We start from the raw sequence: 12,390 nt of genomic DNA, 5'->3' as shown, positions 1-12,390 counted from the left end.
CAGGAGTGAGCACCTCCTCCTCCTCCTCTTTCTCTTCCTCCTCCTGTGGTATCCGCCATCAGACGTGCACGGATGAAGATAATAACCACTCAATGTTCTCCAGTTAATTACCAATGATTGAAATCTCCTACTGGGAAATTAAGCTAATTAATCTACTTATACTGAAATGCAGACTCAAGCAGCGTGGATTGTCTCAATTGGCTGTCAATTTTCCAGAGGTGAGGAATAAGCATGTTTCGCAGCTGGTGCGAGTGCACTTAAGAGAACTGTGCGGGATTATAATGACACACTGCAATTAAAAAAACAACTATTATGGCCTGTAATTAGGATGTGATTTTCTCGTTCTGATTATTAAATCTTCCAACCTCATCACTTTCTGATAAATCAAAGAAGAAGTGTCTTTGAGTGATAAAGTCAGTTATAAACCATTTATATGAACAACTTGGGTTGCCAGGTAGAGAGAGATATATCTGGCTGATTGTAAATGTTGTTATACCATTAATAAATACATATGTATTTGGAGTATTCACACTTTCTAGTAAAGTAGAATGGATTTTGGTCGAGATGCAGTGTCCTGTTGAAGGAAGAGGACGATTTCGTTTAATCTGGCAACAAAACAAGTAGCCATTACTGCTTGATTTATTTAACACCGAATAGAATCATTTGAGATGGCTTAAAAACGAAACCAAAACTTAATAAATTCCCTGCCAATGGGATTTTTGCAAATTATCAAAATAAATCCCCTTGTGCCAAATTCATTAACATTAACATAGCAAGTAGCTGAGCTCTTTAAATTAAGTCGAGATATCTATTTTCGTGGTTGTAGAAATACTGCACAACCAGTGAAATAAACTTAATCTCAAACCAGCGCCTCAAACCTTTCATCTAAACAGTGCCGAAGCTGACACCTGCTGACCAACTCGGAACAGTGCAGCAGTAGAGATCAGGCCGGGTGAACCGGTAGCTCCACCTCTCATATCTGTGCCTCCTGTTTATAAAAATCTCAGTGGTGATATGATGCAAAAACCAACACTGTGTACAGTTTATATTGGAAATAGAGTCACAATGCTGCGAGGCTTAAAAAAAGTGCATGTTTATTACTCTGGTATGTGCTTGTATAGGTCAACAGGGTCAATCTCTCCACTCGGGGGATGGTTATGTTGTCTTTTGTCTTGTGGCTCCATTGTGACCCCTGAAATCCAAACCTGTAGAAACAGGGCTGTTTCAAGGGACTTTGAGTGCCCCAGGTTAAAGGGACCTGGGGGTGGTTGTTGTTGGTGACTATTATGATCAGCAGTTCTCATGGGCCCCCTGTCAGTTCGGAGTAATCCCCTACTCTGCCGACCCTGTTGGGACACCTCAGTGTGAAAGAATACACTGTTACACAAGATCACGTGAGCTCTCGTGTCAATTTCAGTCAGGCATCTGCTCAGTGATCCACTGTGGAATAGAAACCTCTGGACGATTTCTACACTATTCACGATATTCTGCTTGGTTGAATCGAAGGACTGCCATGCTATCCTCAGGTATGTGTTTTTGTGCTATTGATTTACTTTACAGAGAAAACATGCTAAATTTGGTGCGTAATTTTCTCAACAATCATATAAAAGAAACACACTCAGGCTGGTGTGTACATTCACACAATCCACACGTCTCCCTGCAGTGTTAACATCTTGCGTCACATTAAGCCTAAATTCAGATTGAGAGGTTTACGAATAAAGAAGTTCTAAGAACAAAGCTTTTACATAGTGTTACACAGCAACAAATCTCTACTATACTAATCTTTATAAATCTGGTTTCAATGAATAACTGGGTTTTTACCAAAGCACCACTCTGTCTCTTCAGCCTAAATCTTGAGAAGTGATTTTGGCAGAGCAAACGTATTTGGACGACTGAATCCAATTTCCAAGAATAAATTTTAACTTCAAACTTAATATCACAAAACAATTATAAACAATTGTAAGGGACAATTTAATCCCAGGTTATAAATGCATTCTACACGTTTTTATGAACAAAACTTCTATCTGTACGACTGTTTTAAACCAGAAGATGGCGTCCTTGAGTATCTACTCAACTTCATTATTCCAAATGCAATTGTTTTTTACTCAAAAACTGTTTTTTTTGGTACATTTTTTTACACCTTTTGCTAATTTTATGCTTCTATCCTAAGTCTTTTTTTGTGCTAACGTGTTCTTATTGATCCAGCTTATTATTAATGTATTGCTATATTTAATGTATGAAAGGTGCTGTATAAATATAGTGTATTGATATTATTATTTTTATTATTATTATTATTATAAAACATTGCAGACGAAATACTTTTCACTGGAGTTTGAGTTCTGAACACAGGATCAGGATTTACTGCAGTAACCACTTTACGTCCAGCGCCGTGCGCGTTCACAGCTGTTTTGCGTGTCATCGCTGGCCTGGCAGTGAACGCGCACGCTGGGTGTACTGGGTGTTGTGGTCAGTGTTCAGAGGTTCAGACCTGCAGTCATGGGCGCTCTGAGCAAAATACCACACAACTGCTACGAGATCGGTCACACATGGACCCCGTCGTGTGCGCAGGCTGCCGTGGACATAACCCGGGGGGCTCTGGAGGTCTCCTTCAAAATATACGCTCCTCTCTACCTGGTAGGTTTCACCCGCTGTTCTGAGACTTGTACACTCTGGGGCTAAAGTTAGCCAGCTAGCCAAGTAATGCTAACAACCTCTGCTAAACGTCATAAAGATTAGCTGCGGTGTCAACTAGCTTCTGTTGGGGACTCACCGCACCTCGTTTCCGGGAGGTTTCAGGCTGTTCTGTATCACATTGCATCCAGAACACAAGGGGCCTCCTCAAGAGGACTTTCTGCTGACTTCCAGAGAGGAAGACTGGGTACAGACTTCGGGAGAGTCCACCTTGGTGCTGACTTCCAGAGAGGAGTCCACCTGGGTGCTGACCTCGAAAGAGTCCACCAGTGTGCTGACCTCGAATGTGTCCAGCTGGGTGCTGACCTCCAGAGAGTGTCCACCTGGGAGCTGATCTCCAGAGAGGAGTCTGTCTGGGTGCATACACAACACATTTTTTAAACTGGACAGTCCACATTTACACATACAATGATGCAGTGTACAGATATGGACAGGGAAGTGTTGGTCAGAATCAAAAGCTTGATCAGTTTCTTAATCTTTCTTCTTTGTTGGTAATAATGATAAAAATAGTAATAAAAACTTAATTTCTACATCATTTGCATGCTTAACAAGTTTTTAGGAATTTTTAACCATCCTCACACAAGACTGTATATGCCACTATAAATAATCTATATTACATTAAACTGCACAGGAGAATAGTGCCTGTCTAGCTCAACAGATACTCCCTTCTCTCTCTAAGCAGTACCCAAGGTCAGGTTGGACCGACCAGCAATGCATTGTAGTGTCTATGTCTAGGGACTTTCATATCTGACTCAGATGTGCCAGACAGAGAAGCACAGACTTCAACTCTCACCAACTTCATCTCTTTTTCGTATTTTATCAGTGGCCAGACGAAAGGACACTATGTGATTTAGGAATGCAACCTTAAGCTTAACTATCCAATGGGATTGGAACCCCTACTTATAACATGGAGAGTGACAGCAATTCAAGCCATTCATGGATGTGCTGTTAGAATGGGGGACTCATGTAGAGGGAGATATACTGGAACCTTGATGCATCAAGTCTACATTCAAATCTGATGCTCAAATCTGAGCATCAGCTGAGTTGTCCTTTCACCAGCTTTCAGAACACTTCCATAACAACAACGAGAACAAAACAAAAAAACCCAGTTACAATGAATAAAACAAATAAATCCCCAAAGCCATATAAAGAGAGAGGCTTTTCAGGACAGCATTTAAAAGGAGCTGTGTCAGGCAGCATCAGCTGACTCCAAATTATGAACCGTAGTAAATGTGTCAAAATTCTTTCGTCCACTCATAATTGTTTGTTCTTGCTTGGTACGAAAGTGTTTTAATCTGTCCTGGAACAAGGCCTCCTTCACAGATTCCCCTTCTCTGTGAGCTTTCAGTTTCTTGACTGTTATCTCACTCACTGCTGCCTGTGTATCGACTCTCTCGGACTGTTGTCATGTGAAAGCTGAAAGCTCTGATCGTTCCATCCATTTGTCAGTATAACTCAGTGGCTTATCTTTTATATCACTAAAATGAAAATAAAGTTAAACAACTGATTGTCCATATCTCTTGAAAAGCCATGATGCGGTGAAGAGGTCCAGAGATGAGCTGCCGTAAAACCCTTTATCAATTTACATCTGTTGACTGTAGCCATTGAAACCATAAAAACTAAAATAAATATGATGATAAACTAATAAAGAAGTGGATCAAATCCAGCACAGTCAGCACCTTCAAACGTGAAGCTATTTCCCAAGTTGATATGAAAAGGCCTTCAATAGGAAACAGCCAGAACTGGAAATCCAGGAATTCCCCCTGGAGCAAAAAGCTAATTCTTCCACAGAGGTGTGATGCTGTAGAAACTCTATACAAACACTACAGTGTGCTCTGAAGAGTTCAGGGTTACATCTCGAAGCAGTTGACTGTTATGCAGATCATGTATATAGCACAAAGTTTAACGTTAGTTAACATGTGAAATTCAGCTAAAGTTTGCTTAAAATTATGAAAGATAACAGTGTTAGCAGCTACTTCTCATAGAACAATCCGTCAGTGATGGGAGCCTGTAAAAACATGCATTGTAATAATGTATTGGAAACCATCAAATGAGCTTTTCGCTGTCTTTTGCTTTGCAGCTATCAAACCATCATCAGTTCAAGTGGGGAATGTAAAACATTTAAACAACTGTCCTGAAGTTTTCTAAACCTGTGATGTGGAAACAAAATATGAAAAACAGTAATTCTCTATGTTCCACAGATTGCAGCGATTCTTAGGAGAAGGAAGAAGGACTACTATTTAAAAAGGCTTCTACCTGAGATCCTGTGGTCTACCTCTTTCCTCACTGCCAATGGAGGTCTCTACATTGTTTTCTTCTGCATCATCAGGTTAGTGCATCCAACTGTAGGTCCCACAGCTCAGTTAAGATGAACAGATTTTACATTACACGCATTTGGTAGACGCTTTTATCCAAAGTGTTGGTCATCAAAAATAAGGAGCCAATTTAAAACCATATAAATCCTCTTTCTTTATCCACTATGTTTAGTAGATGGCAGTCTTCTACACTGCTTTTGTTGGCACATTGTAGGCCTCAGTTGTATTGTTGTGTAACATGCTCACGAAACAAAGATGTCATGTCTAGTGACAGAGTCGAACTTCCGCTTCATGCTTTTTGAGAATATTATTGTTCACAGTTGGTTGGTGTTGCGTTGTAAGCAGATCTGAGTGGAAGGGAGAGAAGGAAGTGCCGCGTGTTGTGTAAGTGTGTGTCTGATTGTGGTTGGGACTGGAGACTGCCGAATCTTTACCAGTGAGAAGAGACACTCTGTAGGTCGGTGAGATCTCCGTATGGCCAGAAGAAGATATTTGTGACCTGAAACACTCGATAATAAACAGACCTGCAAAGACAGACAGGCTTGTACAAAGTAGCAGGATGCACAATTCTATTTCAGTCTTCAATGTTGCATGATATTGGACCAATTTGGTGTCCTATATACACTTAAGTCTGGACATGGACAAAGAAAACTATTGGCTGGAATGTGCATCACAGAACCCACATTTGTGTGCAAAAAAAGCCCTTACAGATTAAAAAAAATGACTAGTCCTATAAAAGATATAGAAATAATTTAACTTGACTGATAACTGAGAAGAAAAAAAAATAACATTTCATTTTCCAACATTAGGAAGCTGTTGGGAGGGTTCAACTCCTGGACTGTCGGGTTTGGCTCGGCACTGCCTGCCTCCTACATCGCTATCCTCTTGGAGCGCAAGAGCAGGTGAGACTCCAGTCTGTTTAGTTTCACTTTATTTGCTTTTATGACTCTTTGAAAGTCTTCTCATAAAACCCATTTACCAGGTCCAGCAATGCACAGAAATGACACCTTTTATTTTGATTCAGTGTTTTATTACCAAACTATGTCTCAACCTTTCTCCCCGTCACCAGGAGAGGACTGCTGACAATATACATGACAAATCTCGTAAGTGCTGCTGTTTTCATTTAAACATTAGCTGTTTAACATCAATTGATACATATGCTTCCGCCACACAGTGCATTTGTAATATTCGTTGTGTAATCTGGTTTTCAGGCCACTGAGACGTTGTTCCGCATGGCCGTAACACGAGGCATCGTCAGACCCATCAGACATGGCGAGGTGAGATGAAAGTGAAGGCAGATAAATAATGGTGGTTGGGGCCTTAGTAATATAACAGAGTGTAGGAGGACACCATCTCCACTCAGTAGCTCCCAGATCTGCTTGAGCTTCCTTTTATCAGGCAGCCAAGCTTCATCAGGACTGTTAGCTTACACAATGTTTCCCTTTCCTTGTTTTCTGGTATGCCTCTCTCACAGACACAACAAGATAAAAAAAGAAACAGTCAAACCTACACATGACACATACACACATTCCAATGGGAGTGTTTATGCGTAACTGGATAAGACCGAGATGTGTGTTTCTGTCTTGAGAGTAAACAGGGAAAGAGCCATGTAAAAAATTGTAGTGTTTTGTGTAGCACAAGGAAGAAGTGGAACAAACAGCGTTTATCTGTAAAATATGCAGCAAAAACATTGCCGCAAAAGGTAGCAGTACCACCCAACAATTTGAAAACCCACCCAGTACTAAACAAAGTACTGGAAACACCTGAAACTCTACATGTCAAAATCTTGCTTTGGTTCTTACACTCACAGCAGTGTGATGATTCTAATAGTCTCCAGAGAAAAAATTACAGAACTTAAAATGTTCTTTCTTACAGTATTTATTCCAACCCAATAATTGCAAACATTGGCATTTAAAAGCAGTTAAATGAATAAACAATCCTCTGACGTAAGCCCACGTACTGTAGCCAGTGGTCTGATGTAGGCCCACATACTGTAGCCTAGTACAAGGTCGAGCTGAACAAAGACTCCAAACAATAACGGCTCAGGGAAACAAAAAGTGCTTTCAACAAGAAACCCTGAGAAGGACATTTCAGAACAAACACAGACAAACCACTTTTCAGAACGATAGCAGTCACATCACTGGAGTGTGTGTCTGTTTGTCTGTTGGGGGGGGGGATATAGTGATATAGTGATATAACTTCACTGTAGTCATTTCCTATTGTTTGACAGCTTCAACGACAAAGCTCTAGTGTCAATTATTGTACACTTGTACAAATGTTTGTTGAGAGTGGATATTTTCATGGTGTCACATGACCAGATGTTTCACCTGTTGATCTGATTTCCTCTTTCTGTCTCTGTTTCCCATTAGGTGCTGTTGTTCTGCATAACTTCCTCCCTCTACATGTACTTCTTCAGGTCCGAGCAGCACAGTGCACAGATCATTACACTGAAATATGCAACATTGCTTCCTTTACGAATATCAAAACCAAATGTTTGGTGTTTAATGCGTTAAATCTTGTGTTTTGTTCTACAGGAGTAAAGATGGTCTCAAAGGCTTCGCATTCTCTGCACTGAAGTAAGTTCGAGTTAAGTCCCTGCTCCCACAGATGCCTTGATTAAGACTGTTTTGAGGGTGAAGCTCAGAGGCCTTTTGTGTCACAGGTTCATCATCGGGAAAGAAGAGATTCCAACTCACCCTGTCTCTGCAGAACTTGTTGGCACCCGACCCCTCGAGAGGACAGCCGCCATAGAGACGGAGCATTCACAACCATCAGCAGGAAGTCCCAGCTCCAGGAGGAAAACACTGATGGCCTACACCAGGGAGCTGCTAGAATCAATGTGAGAGAACACAGACACAGATGGGTTTGTGCAGAGTGGTGGTCAATACTGACTCGTTCTTTTTTCACCCTTTTTCTTTTTATAACTCAGATGCAAACATGGTCCAAGACACAGATGTTGTAAACATAACCAAGACAACTGCATTTCATACTGTCTAAAGGTAACCGACTTTTAACCAAGATACTACCTTTGGTGGGAGTTTTCTTTCACATTAATGATAGTAAAAATGATTAAAATGACCAAATACTAATCCTAAATGTGTTTTCTCTCATTGTCCAGGGCTTCGTCAGGATGTTCAGTGTTGGCTACCTGATTCAGTGCTGTCTTAAAGTGCCCTCAGCGTTCAGGCAGATGTTCTCCAAACCGTCATGTCTGCCCTCTCTTTTCTACAACAAGGAGAACTTCCAGCTCGGGGCATTTCTGGGATCTTTCGTCAGTATCTACAAGGTACATTTCATACACGCTGCTTTGTTTTTCCACGATGTATCGCTTTTAAATTCTGATATCCTTATAAAGAAATACAGAGGTATAATGGGAAATTATATGTCATGTGTGTAATTTTTGTCTTTTTTATGAATTTCTCTTATTCAGGGAACCAGCTGCTTACTGCGCTGGCTGCGTAACATTGACGATGAACTCCATGCACTAATAGCAGGTAACTGCCACATAAAGCCCCCGTAGAGGGATCCCTCTGTAGATTCTGTTTGACCTTCGTCTCTTTTCATTTCTCTTTCAAGGCTTCCTGGCTGGTTTATCAATGTTCTTCTACAAAAGCACATCAATATCCATGTATCTCTTCTCTAAGCTGGTGGAGGTAAAATAATATCTATTCGCAGCCGAATCACAACTAATCTCAGTGAAAAGAAATACAACAAAAGAAATACATTTCCCATCTCAAGGATAGAGGAGCAGGATTTCATGAATATCATACAAAATACGATTCACCCCCTTAAATAAAAGATAATATAACATTTACATATCATATATCAATGGAGAAAACCAGTAAATACTGTAAAAATGTGACAGAAATGGAAGTAGGTCAGAGGTTAGCTGACTAACAAAACAACTTCCACAGATGTGACATGTTGCCATCCATCTCATCTTATCTGGATTGCCTTGTTTATCATTAACAGCCCTTGTACTAATCTCTGTCTTTAGACCATGTACTTCAAGGGCATTGAGGCCGGCCGGTTTCCATACTTTCCTCATGCAGACACAGTCTTATACGCCATCTCCACTGCTATCTGTTTCCAAGCTGTAAGTAATCCGTGCACAAACATACAGATCGACTCAAAAATACAACTTTTGCTGCGAAAATATATAATGTTGAACTAATTATTGTCCCACAGGCTGTTATGGAAGTGCAGAACCTCAGGCCTTCGTACTGGAAGTTCCTGCTGCGTTTAACAAAGGGCAGGTAGGAATTCAGGCTGTTGTCAAACAATGCATTATAATGTATCATTCAGATCTGACTCAGATATCTAACTTTTTTTTCACTACATTTAGTTTGAGAGTTAATTATTTTGGTGTTTTACAATCAGTGATAATTAGAAAGTTAAGTTATTCTGGATATGTTATGTTCAGACCTTTTCAGTCCATGTTCAGTTGATCTGTTTGTGAGACTTTAGATCATTTTCTTTCTTTTCTTCAAGGTTTGCTCTCATGAACCGACACGTGTTAGATGTGTTCGGGACTCATGCCTCCAGGGACATGAAAGGCTTTGTGCCCAAACTGGACCCTCGATTCACCACGATGCTTCCACCTGGAGTCGACTTCCAACTGGGATGACTTGGTTCCAGGCTCAGGGAAGGAGCTGTAGGTTTACCTCAACAGGAAACGGGACAGTTTGCTTGTTCTTTCTGAGCGACTTGAGGATTTTTTCTTAAGACTGCTCAGAAGTAGTGATGTTCTTTTATGAGATGGGATTTACTTTGAAGGTGCAAAAGTCCATGACCTGTCCAAATCAGGACGTCGTGGGTAAAAGGTGTTGTCTTTATCAAGATCCTTTACTGATTTGGGTTGTACGTTCGCAGGTAATTGGTGAAAGAACTGAGATGGACAAGTTTGGAAGATTGAGATTGAAATCAAAATTGACAAGTATATTAACAGTATCTTAAGTCCCTATGAATCCCTTCACTGTACAATACAAATTATAATGTAATAATGATATTAATGTTCAAGAAGTCAATTTGTATTCGGCAGGTTCTTCTGAACCTGTTGAGGGTTTGTGCAGGGGCGTTGCAACAGGGTGGACACGGCAGGCAATTTACTTGGGCCCCTAACCTGAGAGGCGGGGCTCTGAGAACAGTTGACTACATATGTCCACAACAATTATAATTGTGTGGGTCCCCAGATGTAGTAGTAAGATATTGATCAGTTCACCCAGACCACAAAAAAAAAGCTAAATTTGATTTAGTGGAATAGAAAACTACACTTAGCATGCATTGAATTTTATTGTTATCCTTAAATCTTTATGTTTCTTCGTTTTTTTTAAGTTACCTGAAGGTTGGCAGCGTCAGATCTCTGGTAACTCTGGTTATGGTAACTTGGCAGTCAGAGGGGGAAACTCACTAATCCTTTAGCAACAAACACAGTGATGCATGATTTTAATTTGGATTTCAGAGGACCTGTATGAATGTGAACTTTTTCAAGACAATGGATGCAACTGATGATATATAATTATCTAGCCTTATCATATACTTTTAAAAGACAAGGAGAGATTGTTTAGATTGTGTTCTGTGATGTGAAACATCGACGTGTGAAGTCGCTGTTAAACTTACATTTTTCACAGTTTAACTGATTTTCTTTCCAATTTCTTTTTTTTAACAGCACTTGACAGTAGACATTTCAATTGGTGAGTAGTACAGCTCATTAGGTGTGAAAATACCAGTAATTTTATATTCAAGACACAAAAATAGTAGTTAGAGCAAAAGGAAACAATAAATCGATTGTTAAACCTTATTGATTCCACCCTCGCTTGGACAAGTTTTGGGTGAATCATGTTAAGGCAGTAAATCAGACTGTTTGCACAGCACAGATCACTAACCTGATTACTTCAAAAGTTACAGCTCCAGTTTGCAGGTTGTCATTAATCACATTTATCTTAAATGTACTAAAGGTTAATGTTATATAAGAAACATTCAATCACACTGTGTGTATTTGGTGTCTGCCTCAGGACTTTGATTTTGCAAACTAACTCATTGTGACTCATTTATTTTCATTCCAAATTTGGTCTTATTTAAGATTTCCTAATTTTTGTGACATGGACATGAATCTACATGTCATTTTTTCTCTATCACTCCCACAGCCTTCGTGTTAGAATGAAACGTTCGCAATATGAAACAGTTTTGCATATGGTTGAATTCAAGTATTTGAGTCCTATCCACTGATGTTTCACAGTAAAGTGCAAATATATTCGAGAGCAAAGTATTAGAAACCTGATACTTTATAGAGGATAAATTGGCCAAATCACAGTGTAATGCAAAAATCCATATTTAAATCAGACTATATAATTTTGCAAATGTTGCAAAAAAAAAAAAAAAAGTTTGATATTCTCCACCCAAATTTGATAAATAAATTTCTTTAATCAACCTGAACCATCATTTTCATTTTATTTTCTGGAGGTGATTGGGTTAAATATTACTTCAATATTTAATATCCACTAATAGAAATCATTAACAGAGATTGAATTAAATATTTTTGTATCACATGAAAAATAAATACATAGTGTTGGCTGTTTGAATTTCAATTGATGCTTTCTGGAAATTCCAAGATAAATTCTGTTACTCAAAATCTACGTTGATTGAAATTTTGTTTACTGAAGAAGTTGGTGCTGCATCAAACGTTTAGTGTCTTTATTAATGTGGACAATTGGGAATTCTGTGGCTCGTGTCATATTTCAATGCTCAACACAAATTGGAGATTCATGACATAAATTGACAGCTTCATTCCAGATGGGATTTCATATAACTAATGTGTAAAGTAGATTGTTGTAGGAAACTCATAGTTGTTTACTTCAGTGTTTTGACTTCAGTTGTTCAACCCAGCTTTAGACACATCTGACCTCCACACCAGAAGCCATGATTGTAAACAAATATACAATGCAACCTTCTTGTTGAGACTAAGGCAGAGAAAGAGTGAGATAATAACAATCTATCATATTTAATTGAAATACAACCCTCTTCATATGTATTTGATTTATGTAAGAAGGTGTATATTAAAATATTTTTCGATTCCAAGTGCATGACTTTTATTCAGATTTGATTCTGAGATTTTTTTTTCTCTGATTTAGAACAGTGGCAGGGACATGACAGAGGCTGTTCCAATAATGTAATATTCACATTGCCAGTATAATCAGAGTGCTGATGATTTTGTATTAGGGTTTACGGTAGAAGTCAAAGTGAACTAAAGCAAATTTCAAACATCCACAGGAGGACAACACATATTGTCATACCAATGCCATTTTATAGCACACTCATGGGTCCCATAATATAAATCTTCATGATTTTAGAAACCTAAAACTCACCCCAAAAAAACATGAAAGAA

The 12,390-nt window shown here is 39.2% G+C and overlaps 1 protein-coding gene across 2 annotated transcripts; it reads left to right on the top strand.

The window, feature by feature from the left end:
* The first annotated feature begins 27 nt into the window (after positions 1-27).
* On the top strand, positions 28-12,083 carry tmem135 (transmembrane protein 135). Of its 2 annotated transcripts, none has more exons than XM_053440784.1 (15): positions 28-218; positions 4,893-5,020; positions 5,816-5,908; positions 6,076-6,109; positions 6,218-6,283; positions 7,376-7,422; positions 7,541-7,582; positions 7,669-7,845; positions 7,936-8,005; positions 8,125-8,292; positions 8,437-8,500; positions 8,583-8,659; positions 9,004-9,102; positions 9,195-9,262; positions 9,498-12,083. In XM_053440784.1, the coding sequence occupies exons 1-15, from the start codon at positions 114-116 to the stop codon at positions 9,631-9,633; spliced, it is 1,374 nt and encodes a 457-aa protein (XP_053296759.1). In that variant the 5' UTR covers positions 28-113; the 3' UTR covers positions 9,634-12,083. The 2 variants fall into 2 exon arrangements, with proteins under 2 accessions (XP_053296759.1, XP_053296758.1); XM_053440783.1 differs by lacking the exon at positions 28-218 and adding an exon at positions 2,424-2,634.
* The last annotated feature ends 307 nt before the right edge of the window (positions 12,084-12,390 follow it).

This window comes from Pleuronectes platessa, chromosome 15 (assembly GCF_947347685.1).
Source record: "Pleuronectes platessa chromosome 15, fPlePla1.1, whole genome shotgun sequence".
NCBI classification, from domain to species: domain Eukaryota; kingdom Metazoa; phylum Chordata; class Actinopteri; order Pleuronectiformes; family Pleuronectidae; genus Pleuronectes; species Pleuronectes platessa.
Note: the sequence above shows the minus strand (reverse complement) of the source record. Positions and strands in the feature narration are given on the sequence as shown.

Excerpts from the sequence above, each read along its gene's own strand:
- tmem135 (XM_053440783.1), top strand. The coding sequence starts at position 2,497 with ATGGGCGCTCTGAGCAAAATACCACACAACTGCTACGAGATCGGTCAC. Across the intron at positions 2,635-4,892 it reads TATACGCTCCTCTCTACCTG|ATTGCAGCGATTCTTAGGAG; the intron begins GTAGGTTTCACC and ends TATGTTCCACAG. Across the intron at positions 9,103-9,194 it reads CTGCTATCTGTTTCCAAGCT|GCTGTTATGGAAGTGCAGAA; the intron begins GTAAGTAATCCG and ends ATTGTCCCACAG.